This window comes from Spermophilus citellus (assembly GCF_964194105.1).
Source record: "Spermophilus citellus genome assembly, contig: SCAFFOLD_483, whole genome shotgun sequence".
In the NCBI taxonomy this organism is placed as follows: Eukaryota; Metazoa; Chordata; class Mammalia; order Rodentia; family Sciuridae; genus Spermophilus; species Spermophilus citellus.
Window position 1 is genome coordinate 14,874 of NW_027672852.1, and position 15,674 is coordinate 30,547.

A 15,674-nucleotide genomic window follows, 5' to 3' on the forward strand; every position below is an offset into this window, starting at 1 on the left:
TTCCCAATCACCTTCAAATATTAAGGAAGAGGAGATATGTGGGGAGCCACTCTGAATGACTCCCTGCCTTCCAGTCATGAAGCAAGAGGCTCTGACAGATCACTACATCAACCCCTGAAACTCTCTCTCTCTCTTTCTCATTCTCTCTTTCTGTGAAACCTTAAGGTCAGAGGAGACATCCTAGAACCCAAAGAAAAAGGTATCAGGCAGCCAGGAGGGAGATCTGGGCCAAAGATGGGACTAGTTTGCTCATTACATTTCCTGATCTGGGTCTCAGGTGCGTAGAATTGGACATTGTTTTTATTTTTATTTTTCTAATGACCTCTACCTTTGGATAGGATCGCTCAGTCAATTCCCATATAATGTCACTGTTGATGTCGTTAGTTTTATATCTGCCCTTTTACATTCTGTTTTCTTATGTCTTTTTGGAGGGAGGGTGGGGACTGGGGATTGAACGCAGGGGCACTCAACCACTGAGCCCCATCCACAGCCCTATTTTGTATTTTATTTAGAGAAAGGGTCTCACCAAATTGCTTAGGACCTCACCATGGCTGACTCTGGCTTTGAACTCACGGTCCTCCTGCCTCAGCCTCACAAGCTCCTGTGACTTGAAATGTGCACCACCAAGCCCGGCCCTCTGGACTACATGCCCTGAACTACATCTCTATTGCAAGTTTTATTCTGAGACAGAGTGAAGCTAAATTGCGGAGGCTGCTCTAGCAGGTTACTGATCTATTTTTGTTGTTGTTTGTTTTGTTTTGCTGTTTGTTAATGAAGGTTTCTGATTTTTTTTTTTAGAGAGAGAGAATGAACTCATTATAGAGCTGGGACCTCCTGAGAAACTGAGGCAGTGAAAAGACCCCCTTGAGCCCGTGATTTTTGCAATCACATCAGAAAGTTTTCAGACATGTCACCCTGTAACAGGCATGAACTTCTTGAATGGGAAGGGGACATTCTCAAGGGCGAGAGTGGGTCCTCTCAGAAAGCAGACAGACCCCTGTGCCTCTTCTGCACTCTAGTTTTATTGGAGTCCCTGGGAAATTTCCAGAGACTCCTGCCCAGGTGCACTTTTTGACTTTTGACAGCAGGGTGACATCATACTTTCAAGACTCGACAGTCATGGCAACTCTATGTCACCTTGGCCCACGCTGAGCCATTCTAATTGGATTCTTATCCAAAGAATCATCCTTTCTTCCAAAATCTGGTCTGTGGAAAGAGTCACAAAGTCTGTCCCCGCATAGCCACTTGGGTTCCTCTTAGGGGGTTTCCTGCCTGCATTTCTCATGCAGATCACAGGTAGTTGGCTGAGGAATGTGACATCTCCTGTCCACTTGGGCCAGGCAGAGTTGCAGGTAAACTGCTTTTTGGAAAAGAATGCACGTGCAGGTCAGCACGGTGGGCCCATTTTATAGGATTATTCTCTTAACCGTGTGTTCCCACCATTCTTGTGTGTGTCCCCTAAAAGACTAAGAGACACAGGTACAGAAAAAGCACAGCTTTTGCTGACAGTGTTTCAGGATGGAACATGTGGGCGAGCAGGCAAGTTGCAGTCAGCATTCTATCCTCTGGTTCACAAGGGTCCCCGCTTCCCACCCCAGTTCCTCTTTGGCAAAGTACTATGGGATGCACCAACTTCCAGATCTTCACCTGGGTTTCACTGTGTCCCACTGGGCTGTTTAAAGAAGCATGCTGCAGGGCAGAGTGGCACATGCCTGAAATCCCACTGGTTTGGGAGGTTAATGCAGGAAAGTTGCAAGTTTGAAGCAGCCTCTGCAGCTCAGGGAGGCCCTAAGCCACTTAGCCAGATGCTGTGTAAAAGTAAAAAAGAGTTGGAACTTTGGCTCAGTCGCTAGGCAGCGCTCAGTTAAATCCCTGGTATCAAAAACCCCATATATTTGTATATAAAGCAATACACCCTTAGTTGTCCCCAACTCCCTTTGTCCTTTTGTGCCGGGAAAGTCTTCTTGGATTGAGTGCATCTTGGAGCTAGACACTTGACTTTACCTAAATCAACAATGTTTCTTTCGCTCTTGGTCAGGGTGACCCCTCCCCTACCTCCTGTGGGTCCAGGGTGGTTCAGGTGCATGGACTCGGGATCTGCCACATCCACAGTCTGAGGCTGTACACTTGACTCTCCATTTTGCTCTCCTTGCCCTCAGGCTGCCTTTCTTATGTCTCAATTCTACATTTAAAGCAAAATACTGTATTCTCATACCCATCCACGTTTGGTATTTTTTTTAGAGTCGGGCTCTCATTGAGTTGCTTAGCACCTCATTTTTGCTGATGGCTAGATTCGAACAGGCAATCCTCCTGTCTCGGCCTCCTGAGCCTCTGGGATTACAGGCATGATCAATTATGCTTGGTCTCACCCTCTGATTTGTCAACTTCTTCATTGGATTGATTGTAGCTTGGAGTCACCATCTGGAGTTATTCTCTCGGGCCCATTACAGTTATGCTCACACCCACCTTCTTTGAACCACAATAAAAGCAATGCTCAGTGGCAAAGTGCCCTGCCCTCCATTCAGTCTCTACCATGGGGGACAATAAAGGCACCTGGAATTCAATTCTCAGCCCTGGGCAACTATGTGTCCACTTTTCCACACCTGTGGAAATATGACTTTTTACCCAATAGCCCCCTAGTCCATGGGCAATATTGATAGGTAGAATGAACTTGGGCCAGTGAGCAGTATGTGAAAGACTTCACAAAGCCCAACTTAAGAGTAGAGAAAAAACTTGTACTTAATTTCCAAGAGGGGGATAGACATGACAGGCAGTATTGGCCCCAAGTGGCAATTTTTTATGGTTTATATGCAGGGTTAATGGGCCCAGCTGAGCAGGGTTTTGGTTTCTTTCTGGTGAAACCGCTGGGTCAGCGCCTGGGGGTATGTTGCTTCCTAGGGCTTGTGGCTTTTATTGAAAACCTTGACATGGAAAGAATACACTGGAGGGGGACTTCCTCCTGACAAAGTGAGGTCAGTCTTTGCAATAGAGTGACATGCATCCAGGGGGCAAGTGAGCGTGAGCTCACAGACAAGTTATAAGACCACAGATGCTTTAACCTTAAATCCTACAGATAATACTAAATCCTAGAATCAATTTCCCCTATCCATACATGCCTATGATTACCCATTCTACAAAACCTCAAAGTCCTTGTCAGCATCTGAAGACAGGGTAAGGACAGGGTTTCCTTGTCTTCCTGGTGTAGCTGCACTGGTAAAAGTTTCTTTCCTGCTTTGCATCATAACCTTTTCTGTTTGGTTTTGGGTGAACACCTGACCAGACCTGTGGGGTCACCAGAGTCACGTCTCTGCAGAAGACTTCCTAACAGTCGAAGTAGAACATCGACACTAAGCCCAAAGCACCCATTTTATTTCCACAGCACATTGCTGCCCTAGAGGATTGCCTTCCTTCCTCCCCCACCCTTTCTGCTGGGGAGGGAGCCTTGGGCATCAGAGCCAACCCCAGTTGCTTCCTTTCATAGATCAGGAGCCTCCTCAAAGCAACAGAGGGCAGGAGGTGAGGAGAATTACTAAATAGTTTTCAAATTGTTTTCATTTTTAGATATTATATATGGGTCATATATATGATATCTTTAAAAAGTGTTTCAAAAATTTGGAGACTGTGTCTTTCTAAGTCACTTGAGGTCGCATCAGCTGGGGGAATATATATATATATATATATATATATATATATATATATATATATATATATATAATATATTATAGATAATATTCTGATTAGATGTACTTAGTGTGAGAAATATATATATATATTATATATATTTTATATATCTATATATATTATATATATATGAACTATATTGTATGAAATATCTATTTTATATATAGAATATATTATATAAAATACATATTTTATATATAAAAATATATAATATATTATATATATATTTTATAAAAATATATGATATATATTTTATATATACAAAAAATATATAAAATATATATTATATATAATATATAATAAAATATCATTCTTTCTTTTTTAAGGTACTGGGGAATAAACCCAATGGGGCTTGACCCCGACCTCTGAGCTCCATCCCCACCCTTTTCATTTTATTTGAAGACAGGGTCTCACTGTTTGCAGGTGCTGACCTGACCTTGGGCTCCTCCAGCCTCAGCCTCCAGGAGAAGCTGTGCTTTGTTTTTGTGCTGAGGTTAAACCCAGGGCCTTGCCTTGTTCAGAAAGCACAGCGGCCTGTGTCACCTCTGTCGCAGAGGCCTAGCCAAGGCTTCCTACTTGGATTAGTTCCCAGCACAGCCTGGAAGCTCCTCCTGAAAAGGGCTGGGGCCACGAATCTGTCACTCTACCCAATTTCAGCCTGTGATTGGATGATGTTACCTGTCAGTCATGATCCAGAGGCGGGCCTGGAGGCCATCCATCCGGGTCGCTGGGGGAAACTGTCCAATCAGTGCGCAGAGGGAGGGGAAGGGCGGGCTTCCGCAAGCTTGCGGGCTTTTCTTCCTCACCGACTGGGCTACTCCTGCTCCAGGCCCCCGTGTTCTCTGCTCCAGGGACCCAGGTGACTGCGCTGCCAGTGTTCTCGGGGATCTCGGGTGCCCGGAGGTTCCTCCAGTGGACGCCAGGTCACCAGAGAAGCCAAAAATGGTGAGTTCGCTGAAGGTAGGCGGTCAGCACTTGCCTTGGAGCCCGGCGGGCGGTGAGCAGCTGAGTGGCGCGGGGAGTCGCTGCTGTCGGGTGGCCCTGGGCCCTGTCCCCTGGTTCCCTGGGTTAGGAAGGGAGGCTCAGGTCCCAGGTGTCCCCTTTGATCCCTACCTGTGGCCCACACTCACTTTTCCCAACGTGTAGGAAGCAGGACCATAAATGCACCTTCCTTCTTTCAGTGGAGCTCCACCCAGTGGAGGTCCTCCATATTGCAGGCGCCTCCTGCCTTCTAAAAGGCCACCTTCCCTCCACCTCGCAGCTCAGCCAGACATTCCTTCTTCCCACTCGTTTCAAATAGACACAGTCTGCTAATTGTCATTATCGCTTAGTGAAATATTGGAAAGAATAAATCAATCTTCCTTCCCCCCTCCCTTCTCCTCTCCCTTCCTCCCTTCCCCTTGTGTTGGAATCTGGGCTGGCCTCCAATTTGTGATCCTCCTGCTTCAGCCTCCCGCTTAACTGGGGTTACAGGCCTGTGCCAATGTCCCTGGCAAGAACAACACTTTTGAAAGCATTTGTTTTCTATTTGTGAATATTATCCTTGAGGGGAAAGAATAATCACTTAACACTTCCTTGTGTTTGGTCAGAATAACTGCTCTAAAGGGAATAAGGGGGTTGTTTATAGATCCCAGGGATACGGAATCCTGGGCTACATCAATACAGTATAACTGCTCCGTTTTCTGAGGGTCCATGATGTAGAGTCACACCAGTCCTGTAGTTAGGTAAGCACACAGGGTAATAATGATGTAGGGACAAAGGAGGCAAGGCACTGAAGGTAGCTTTAAACAGTTTTATCTGGCTGCAGCCAGTCTCAGAGGGCACTGTTTTTGCTGTAATCAATCCATCCATCCCCTGAACCCCGAGTTCAGGTGGTTTCAGAATTTTATACCCAGCATGTAAGGGGAGGGGGCTCAGATTTCACATTGTAATACCGGGACCCACAAATAACTCTCAGACCACACAGTCTCATTCCAGTTAAGCCTTTATTGCTGGCCAGTGTCAGAAACTCTGCTCTTGAAAGAATGAGATGGTCAGAGTGGTGCCCCTGCCTTTAGTTGGCTCCATATTTAAGCACAAAAACCACAAAAGGGAAGTTTGGGGGTTCAGGCAACATAAGCAAGCCTGAAAGTTGTGGTCAGTTAGTCTCCAGTTGGCCTCATAGGTCATTCTGTGTTCTTGGGGAATTTTCATGAATAAAAGATTACAAACTGCCCCAGTCATGAGCTTTTTGAGTGTCATGGCTGAGTTCACTAAGTGGAGTCACCATAGTCAAGTTGTCACATCACACACATAAAAGCAGCTTTTTCTTTCTCTGTTCTGGCCAAGTTAACCCTTCAAGGACAGCACCTGAGGAGGGGAGAGCTTCTCCCCTTTCTTTCCTCCCCCACCAGCTGTTACCATGGAGCCCAGTTTGTGACTTCTCTGAAACCCAGCTCAAGGCCAGAGGCCTTGTTTGCACATTTCTACAAACTACTATACTGGATACAAGTGTGTAAAAAACTAGTAAGGGGGAGTCCAGCACCTGGAGTGCTGATTTCTTCCAGACTAGCAGCCCAGTAAAATAGGGCAACACAAAAATATGAAGTTTATCTACACTGAACTTTTTTGTGGACACTCTTTTGTTGACAGTTAAAATTAGCCATGGTGAAGATTTCTGGAGAAACCCAGTTAAAATTTTCTGTGAAAAAAGGGGATGCCACTATATTAATGTCTGATTCCTTGACTGTCCTTCATCCCCAGCTCTTTTCAGTATGATTTTCAGAAAGGATCTGGCTATGGTGCCCAGCCTGGCCTGAAAGTTGTGATCCTTCTGCCTCAGCTTCCCAGTCTATTGGGTTTAAAGGCATCAACAACCCCAGCTACAGAAAATAGTTCATTTTAACCCAAATATTAATTATCATACTAAGGAACATGGATTCAAGTTACCCTGAATGATGTGTGTGTCCCTCTCTGGAAGAGATTACATCACTTTTTTTCTTTCTTTTTCTTCTTTATGTTCTTTCCTTCCTTCCTTCCTTCCTCCCTTCCTTCCTTCCTTCCTTTCTTCCCCTTCCTCCCTCCCTCCCTCCCTCCCTCCCTTCCTTCCTTCCTTCCTTCCTTTCTTCCTCATACAAGGGATTGAACCCAGGGGCACTTAATCACTGAGCCACATCCCCAGCCCTTTTTATATTATATTTTCAGACATGATCTCACTAAGTTGCTGAGTCTGGCTTTGAATTTAGCAATCCTCCTATCTTAGCCTCTCAAGCTGCTGGGATTACAGTTGTGTGCCACTGTGCCTGGCCTCCATGAACTTTTATAAAAGAAACTGTGTATCAGTGCATTAACCAATTGCATTGGTAGGGACATCAGATTGGTGGGGTACAGAAAAAACAAAGAAAATTTCTTCTGTATGTCTGTTACTGCATTGTGAGCTTTGGTAGATTTTGGAGACGTCTGGTAAGGTGAGTGATATATTCTGAGAAGTTTTGAGATTGTGGTCTGATACAGAAATTAAGATGATTGGCTATTAAAGATAATGTTTGCTCTCCATACAGAACCCTGCCTTTCTACACTCATGGTGGTCGTCTAGTTAGCCAAAGTCAAGTACTCTGAAGGTTCTTTGATGTAGATGCAACTGTATAGAGAACTTGAGTTCACAGCTGTAAAAATCTTGTGCTTTTTCTTTGATCTTCCTTAGGTGTAGACACCATGTCAGATTTCTTGGGCAGAGGTTCCCTTTGGACACCTCCCAAAGTCCCATGTCCTCAGCCACTGTCCTCTCCTGGAGCTGCCACAGAGTGCCCACAACTGCCCTGTGCCTTGCAGGGTGAACAGAATTTCAGGCCCTGGGTCAGCTCCCCCTAGAGGGCAGCCTGATGTGTGGGGGGCAGGCTCTCAGGGAAGCTGCTGGGGCCCCTGGGCTAAGGAATCTCCTGAAAAAGGCCTCATCTAAACAGCTATTTCCGTGGGATCTTGTTTTCCCCAAGCTCTGTTCCCATTATTTGGAGACAGGTGGACAGTCGGCCTGTGGATGCTGGTGCTGAGGGTCAAGGTGAGCAGTGTCTCCTGCCCTTTTAGTCTCTCATGGTGTGAAGGAGCAAAACCTCTCCTGGAGCATAAGGACCACCCACCCCAGTGCAGAGCTGTGCAAACCTGAAAAGCCTCATAGACTGGAGTCATGGTCCAGGTGCCTGGGAGGGTGATCCTGGATGCTCTCCATGAGCAAGACCAGGAGGAAGCATGTCCCAGCTGTCAGAGACCTTCCCTGCCCCTTTAGCCTGACACATCTGTTCTCCCTCAGCACCAAAGCTTTCTGTGTATCACTTTGAAATGATATGCTCACTTATCTGAGGCCCTGGTTTATTTATTCAGAGCCAAATGGGATGGACTATTATTAAAGAAGCAAGAGAGAGTTGGGTTAAAATCCACCTTTTTTTTTTTTTTTTTGTTAAAAATCCCAGCTTACAGCCAGATACAGTGGTGCACACCTGTGATCCTTCCTGCTCCAGAGGCTGAGACAGGAGTGTTGCAAATTTGAGGACAGCCTTAGCAACTTAGCGAGGCCTTATGCAACCTGGTGAGACTGCGTCTCAAAATAAAATATAAAAATGATTGGGGATGTGGCTCAGTAGTAATATCTCTGGGTTTAATCTCGGAGGCATCAAACAAAAAAGAAAAAATAGAAAAAGAAAACATCTAAATGACTAATTTATCTTTTGCTACCCCTGAGCATGTGTAGAAAGTTTGTAAGATTCAGATTTGTCTTTTCAGTGGTTTCAAATTGAAATCCAACCCTCGATTCCAAAATACCACGTAAGATACAGAGAAACTCTGTCTTGCATTATTGCTGCAGAATTTGAGTCCAATTCTACAAAAATAGTGGTGGATAAATTTATGAATGTGATTTCATGGAAACTTGTGTCTGTCCTTCACAAGGTGATGAATTTGACAAAGGACGACAGTTTTTCACTGTTGTTTCTGAACTTGGCAGGTTCATGCTAACTGTGTGGTTTTTTGTTATCAGGAATGGAACCCAGAGGTGCTTAACCACAAGCCCCTTTTAGATTATTTGTTTTGAGACAGAGTCTTGCTACATCTTCTAGGGCCTCAGACTCCTGAACCGCTGGGGTTACAGGTATGCACCATCACACCCGTCTTCATTGTAAATTTTAAGGACAATTTTGGCAGTAGCTTGAATACCCAACTGTAATCATTTAATCACTGAATATCAGTGAAAGAGTAAATGACACCTGTTTCCTGCAAAGGAGAGATCCATGTGTCTAAATAAGGGTGCTGATCCCCTCACCATGTCACCTAATTCCTGTTCCCTCCCAACTGCCTCCTCGTAGGGCCACCCCTTTGAGAGCTAGCCTTTTAGCTTACGAAATTTGGGAGTAATATAAATGCTCTCTATTCTCTCTGTCTTGTACAACATTTTGCCTGGTCTTAGATAGAGTTTACTATTTCCAATTTTTTGAAGAGTATTTTTTGTTGTGGCTGTAGTTGGACACCATACCTATTTATTTATTTTTATGTGGTGCTGAGGATCAAACCTAGGGCCTCTCATGTGCTAGGCAAGCAGTCTACTGCTGAGCCAGAATCCCAACCCAACTATTTAAATTTTTAGATGTAGTTTTTCTTAAGTTTACCTTCAAAATACAGTAAACCATGCCCTAAATTTCACAGAATTTACTGAAACACTCAGTGTTTTTTCAGAGAGTTTAGATCATGGGAGCATTCAGTCTTCTTTGTGAGAAAGTGTGGTGTCTTTCCACTGATTTTGTTGTGTTTTTATGCCTCTAATTGTGTGCCTTTTGTATTATAATCATTTTTATCTCTCATTACATGTATTTTACCAAGCACTACTCTCCAGCCCAAGAGAATTAGTATTGTAGACTGTTGTTTATTTATTTGCTTACTTATTGAGTGCTGGGAATTGATGCCATGGACTTGCTCATGCTTAGTTATCTCCCAGAAATGAATTTCAATTTCTGAGCAACGTTCTGGAGGTGGGCAGGTGTTTTACTGGGGAATAAACCTACAGGCACTTGACCACTGAGCACATCCTCAGCCCTTCTTATTTATTTATTTATTTATTTATTTATTTTTATTTTGTATAGTTGTAGATGGATAGAATACCTTTATTTTATTTATTTTTCTGTGGTGCTGAGGATCATACCCAGTGCCTCACACATGTTAGCAAGTGGTGTGCCACTCAGCTACAGTCCCAGATCCCCTTGATATTTTTGATGAAGACCAGTCTCACTAAATTTCTGAGTGTCTTGCTATGTTGCTGAGACAGGCCTCAAACTTTTGCCATTTCCCTGCCTTGACCTCCCTAGAGGCTGAAATTACAGGTTCACACCACTACACCAGCAGTTGGAATGAGTTTTGAAGACTTATCATTCAATTTCTTTCTAGATGAAAATAGTATTGAAAATCAGTTTTCTTACTTTTGTTCATACTTTTTAAATTTATAATTATGACTCTTTCTCTTTGCTTTATTTTTGCATTATTATGAAAAAGGTATTTAGCATATTAATATTGTTTCTTGTGTATACAGTTTTAAACTTCATGGCTTGTTAGTTTATTTACTTTTTATTAGATAAACTTTGTTTTTATGAGCAATTTTAGGCTTACATAGTTTTAGTCAGTGTTCTCTAGAGGAAAAGTATTAAGAGGAAGTATGATTATCAAAGGGGATTCATTAGATTGGCCTACTTGACCCGAAGGTGCATGTCCACAGTAGCCATCTGCAGGCTGGAGAGCTTGAGAAGTAGTAGCTGCAGAGTCCCAGAGGCTGAAGCCTCAGAACAAGGGGGATCAATGGTGCTGCCTTAGTCCAGACCAAAGATTCTGGAAACTCAGTAGAGAATCACTGGCAGAGTCCACCTTGGCAGAGTGAAGAATTTTGTTCCACCCAAGACAGCGTCCTATTGGATGGTGCTGCCTAGCTTAAGGAGGTTCTCCAGTTTGGCTCACTATCCCATATGCCCGTCATTTGTAGACACACCCTCATGAACACACCCTGAAGCTCATTAATCATCGGCATCCTTTAATCCAATCAAGGTGACAATTAAATGTGCCATTACACATAGTATCAAATACGCCTTCTCTCCAGCTGATAGTCTCCACAGTTTTCAACATATTGCATTGGTGTAGGGTGTTTGTTAGTTACTAAACCAGTGTTGAACATTTGATAAAGAGAATGGATGAAGCAACATTTAGGATAAGCCAAAGTTCATCCTTTACTTTAGGGTTCCTCTTCCTTGTGATGTGATTGTGTGTGTCACATCGTATACAAGATAATGTCATACAGAAGAGTTTCACTGCTCTGGGAATCCTGTGTTCCACCTGTTCATCACTCCTCCTCATTCCTTCCTCCCTCTCTGCTCCCTAAGTCCCTGGCACCCATCAGTTCTGCTAGTGCATCTATAATGTTGTCTTTTCCAGAATGTTCTTGACTTGGAATCTTACTGCACTTGGCCATTTCAAACTGGATTCTCTCACTTACCAGTCTGCCTTTAAGGGTGCTGTATCTTTCCAGGCTGCAGAGCTCATTTTCTGGGTGATGCTCTTTGGTGTGGTTAAACTTCAGCTTGTCCATTCAGTATTGAAATGTGCATCTTCCTTGCATCTAGTTTTGGGCCGTTCTGGATATGGCTGCTGTAGTCACTGCAGTGAGGGTTCCTGTGCCCATAATTTTCACATCATTTGCATAGACATTTGGAGTGTGATGACTTAATTGTACAGTTTTTTTTTTGCATTTATGTTTAAATTTTGCATTTATGATTATGAGCATCATTCATAGTTTTCTTTTCTATTTAATACTTTTCTTCATCCCTTTAATTTGGATAATATGGTAACTTATGCCTCAGGAAGACTTAGGAGGTGTTAACTCAGCTTCTATGTTCTGGAAACAAAGTAGAAAATTGGTGGCAGTTCTTATGTGTCTCATGGAAGCCTGTTTGAGATGTCGGAGCCTGGCCTTGCCTTTTTGGGAAGTAATTAGTTACTGACTCTGTTTTTCTCAGCAGCCATGGGCTCATCTGTTTTGTGTATTTCCCCTTGTGTGTAAGTTGTAGGAGATTGTCTCTCTCAAAGAAATGGTCCAGTTTCTGTAAGTTGTCTAACTTGTGTCAAGCACATTTATGATAATCTTGAAGTCCCAATGCATTGTTGACGATGACAGTTTTAAATCTGTTAGTAGGTTTTCAGTCCTCGTTGTTTTTTTCTTTAATATTATTGTATATTTTACACTTTTAATTTCTTTCTTTTTATGTGGCAGTGAGGATTGAACCCAGTTTCTCCGAAGCACTAGGCAAGCACTCTTCCACTGAGCCACAACCCCAGTCCCTGTCCTCTGTATTCTTAGCCTTTTGCTAGTTAATCAGTGATGCTGATGTTCATGAAGAACTTGATTTGCAGACTGCGGATTTCCTGAGTGTTGTTTCATCAACACTTTCTCTGTTACCTACTGTTGAGAGCCACAGCCGAAGGGGCCCCAGCAAACTTTCAGACTGCTAGCTGATGATTGGCTCACAGCGGCCCCGGCAACTTCTAGCTGATTGGCTCCTCTGTGTTGATGCTCATTGGGCTGTTTGCCCGCAATTTCAGCCTACGGAGCTGCTCATTCAGGGACTTTTTGGCTCCGCCCATGCGACCCAGCCAATCAGCCTCAAGAGCAGGAGGAGTGGGGGAGGTTGAGAGGCTTGTGGGTATCCGGTGGAGGCAGTTGGACTCTGAAGGTTTTTCCTGAGGAGCTTTTTTGTTTGTCCTTTGTGGTTCTAAAAATAAAGTTTGTTTCTTTAGACAAGTGGCTCCTGAATTGTGCCCAGCCAGACTGCAGCATTTGGTGGGCCACACGGGGAACGACTGAGGGTAAGTGATAAGGTAAACTGCTTGCCCCTGAGGGCAGGGTGAGAAGATGGGTAGCCATTTTAAGATTCTTCTTTTGTTTTGCTTCACTTTTGTTTTAAGTTGCCTGTCCCTGGAGATGAGTGAGACTGAAGAAAAACTGCTCACATCTGAGGAAAAACTATTTACATCTGAGGAACAGATAGGGAGAAAGGACGGATGCACATGTCATGAGGATAGAAAGGCTATAATGATTTATTGTTGTTCCATTTTTATTTCATTCTATCTCGGTTTTGTTTGGTGTCATCTTGTTGGGTTGTATTATAGTAGAAATATGGGATCAGACATTAGTAAAAAACAAACCAAAAGAGTGTTAAGTAAATTGTTAGAGGAAGGAGGCATCCCAGTAAAAAGGAGTCATCCCAGTAAAATCAAGAGCAGTCAGGGCATACATTGATACAATACAAAAAGCCCATGGCTTTTTAAGGAGGAGTTGTTGAATATATCACAATGGAACCATCATGGTGAAGATTTAAAAAGAATAGAAGAAAAAAGCCCAGGGACTCTGCCAGTTGGCACATTGCCATTGTGGATGTTCGTATCTTGTTTGCTTAGTCCAAAGGCCTCTTAAGCTAGTCAGAGAAAGAAAGTGTAAAGCAGAAAAAGCCATCAGGGGAAAGTTACAACAGGAGACTGCTACTAACACCTTTCTATCACCAGAGGGTGTAAGTGTCCAACCAACAGCACCACCTCTACAGGAGACTGCTACTAATACCTTTCTATCACCAGAGGACGTAAGTGACCAACCAACAAGGCCACTTCCATATGCTGGGAGGCCCCCAATCCCCGCAGTAGATAGTTGGGATCCTGAGACAGGATCTCAAATATTAACATGCTCTGTATTTGAGGCAGGAGGGCAGCAAATTCACCATGCTTTAAATTTCAAAAAAGTGAAGCAGCTAAAAGAGGCTGTAAAAACCTATGGTCCTCAAGCACCCTTCACTGTAAGCATGGTTGAATCCGTTACCAACTTGAACATGACGCCAGCAGATTGGGCAAATATGTGTAAAGCTGTGCTAAATGGAGGACAATACCTGTTATGGAAGGTTGCCAATGAGGAATTTTGCAAGGAGACGGCTAGCAAAATGCAGCAGCTGGTTATCCTCAGAGAAATCTAGGTATGTTGTTAGGAAAGGGACCTTATGAGGATCAGCAGCAACAAATTGCATATGATCCTGGTGTATACACACAAATTGCTGCAGATGTGGTTAGGGCATGGAAGACATTACAAGGGCATGGAGGTTTACAAGGTCAATTATCTAAGGTAATACAAGGAGATAATAACCTTATGCTGAATTTGTAGATAGGCTTATTCAAACAGCTACCAGAGTTTTTGGGAATACAGAACAAGCAATGCCATTAATAAAACAACTGGCTTATGAGCAAGCAAATCATTGGTGCAGAGAAGTCATTAGACCATGGAAACATGAAGATTTAAACACATATATTAAATTATGTAGAGACATTAATGAACAAGAGCAAGTCGTGGCAGCTGCAGTAAAACAGGCTTTAGATGCCAGGCCAAGAACATGCTACAGTTGTGAACAAACAGGACATTTTAAAAGGAATTGCCCCATAGGAGGAGGGTTTAACAAAACTAGGTATCAAAGGAGTAGAATACCGGGTATTTGCCCATGATGCCATAGAGGGAAACATTGGGCTAATGAATGCCGTTCTCAAACCACCATACAGGGTACTCCATTATCAAAAAATGAACAAGGACAAGGTGTTTATCCATGATATCATGGAGAAAGGCATCGGGCTCCATTGTCAAAAAATGGACAGGGGGACCCAATGCTCCGGGGCCCAAAACCACAAATATACGGAGCACTGGAGGAACCCAGCAACCCCATCAGGGTAGTGCCCAGGACACATTTTCCATCAGATCCCTCATCAGACAAACCACAGGGAGCGCAGGGTTGGACATCTGCGCCTCCGCCAGATCCGTACTAACTTCAGAGATGGAGTTCAAATCATTCCCACAGGGGTAAAAGGACCTCTTCCCAAAGGAACAGTAGGCTTATTATTGGGATGCAGCTCTTCTTCTCTAAAAAGATTTATGATAAGTCCTGGGGTAATTGATCCCGATTATGAAGGTGAAATAAAAATTATAGCCAGTCCTCCAAAGGGTGTATCAGTAATTTCACCAGGAGATAGAATAGCACAGTTACTAATAATACCCAGCCTACATGATAAAATTTCCAGTCGTACTGTAGAAAGAGGTTCCAAGGGATTAGGCTCCACAGGTGTAGATTGGGCTGTGCCTTCTTTAAATTTAGATTCTCGTCCCATGCTAAAACTAAATATTCAAGGACATGAATTTAATGGGCTACTGGATACAGGTGCAGACCTTAGCATCATCTCTCATCAAGAATGGCCAAAACATTGGCCATTACAACAAGCCACTCAAATGCTTCGAGGCCTAGGAGTGGTGACTAATCCCCATAGAAGTGCAATGGTATTAGTTTGGAAGGATCCTGAAGGATGTGAAGGAACTGTACAGCCATATGTATTGGATCATCTTCCCGTAAATTTATGGGGACGAGATGTCCTAAATCAATTAGGTTTGACATTAACAAATAACATCAACCAAAATGCACCCACTATTATGACTAGACAAGGTTTTAGGAAAGGAAAAATATTAGAAAAACAAGAACAAGGTATAGCAGCACCAATACAAATAGATCAAGGAAAGGACAGACATCGGTTGGATTTTTCAGAAAGGGCCACTGAGACAATAAAAATTACTTGGAAATCAGAAAGACCAGTATGGGTTCCTCAGTGGCCCCTGACTAAAGGAAAGATACAAGCAGCTCATGACCTGGTCAAACAACAATTAGCGGAAGGACATATACAAGCTTCTGTATCTCTGCATAATACTCCCATTTTTGTCATCAAAATGAAATCTGGTAAATGGAGATTATTGCAAGATTTAAGAGCCATTAATAATGAGATGGTTATTATGGAACCTGCTCAGTCGGGGATTCCTCAATTGTCTGCTTTGCCAAAAACTTGGTATGTTTTAGTTATAGATATTAAAGATTGTTTTTTTAAATTCCAATTCATCTTGAGGATAGTCCACGTTTTGCATT

General features: G+C 43.2%; 1 protein-coding gene across 1 annotated transcript in view; it reads left to right on the forward strand.

Annotated features, from left to right (window-relative positions):
• Positions 1–4,368: 4,368 nt before the first annotated feature.
• LOC308640526 (zinc finger protein 670-like) overlaps positions 4,369–15,674 on the forward strand; it is a gene marked incomplete at both ends in the record, with an annotated part of 39,854 nt that continues 28,548 nt past the window's right edge. Inside the window, one exon of the mRNA XM_081312400.1 lies at positions 4,369–4,626. Coding sequence (XP_081168526.1) covers positions 4,369–4,626 — 258 coding nt within the window. The remainder of the gene's footprint in view (positions 4,627–15,674) is intronic.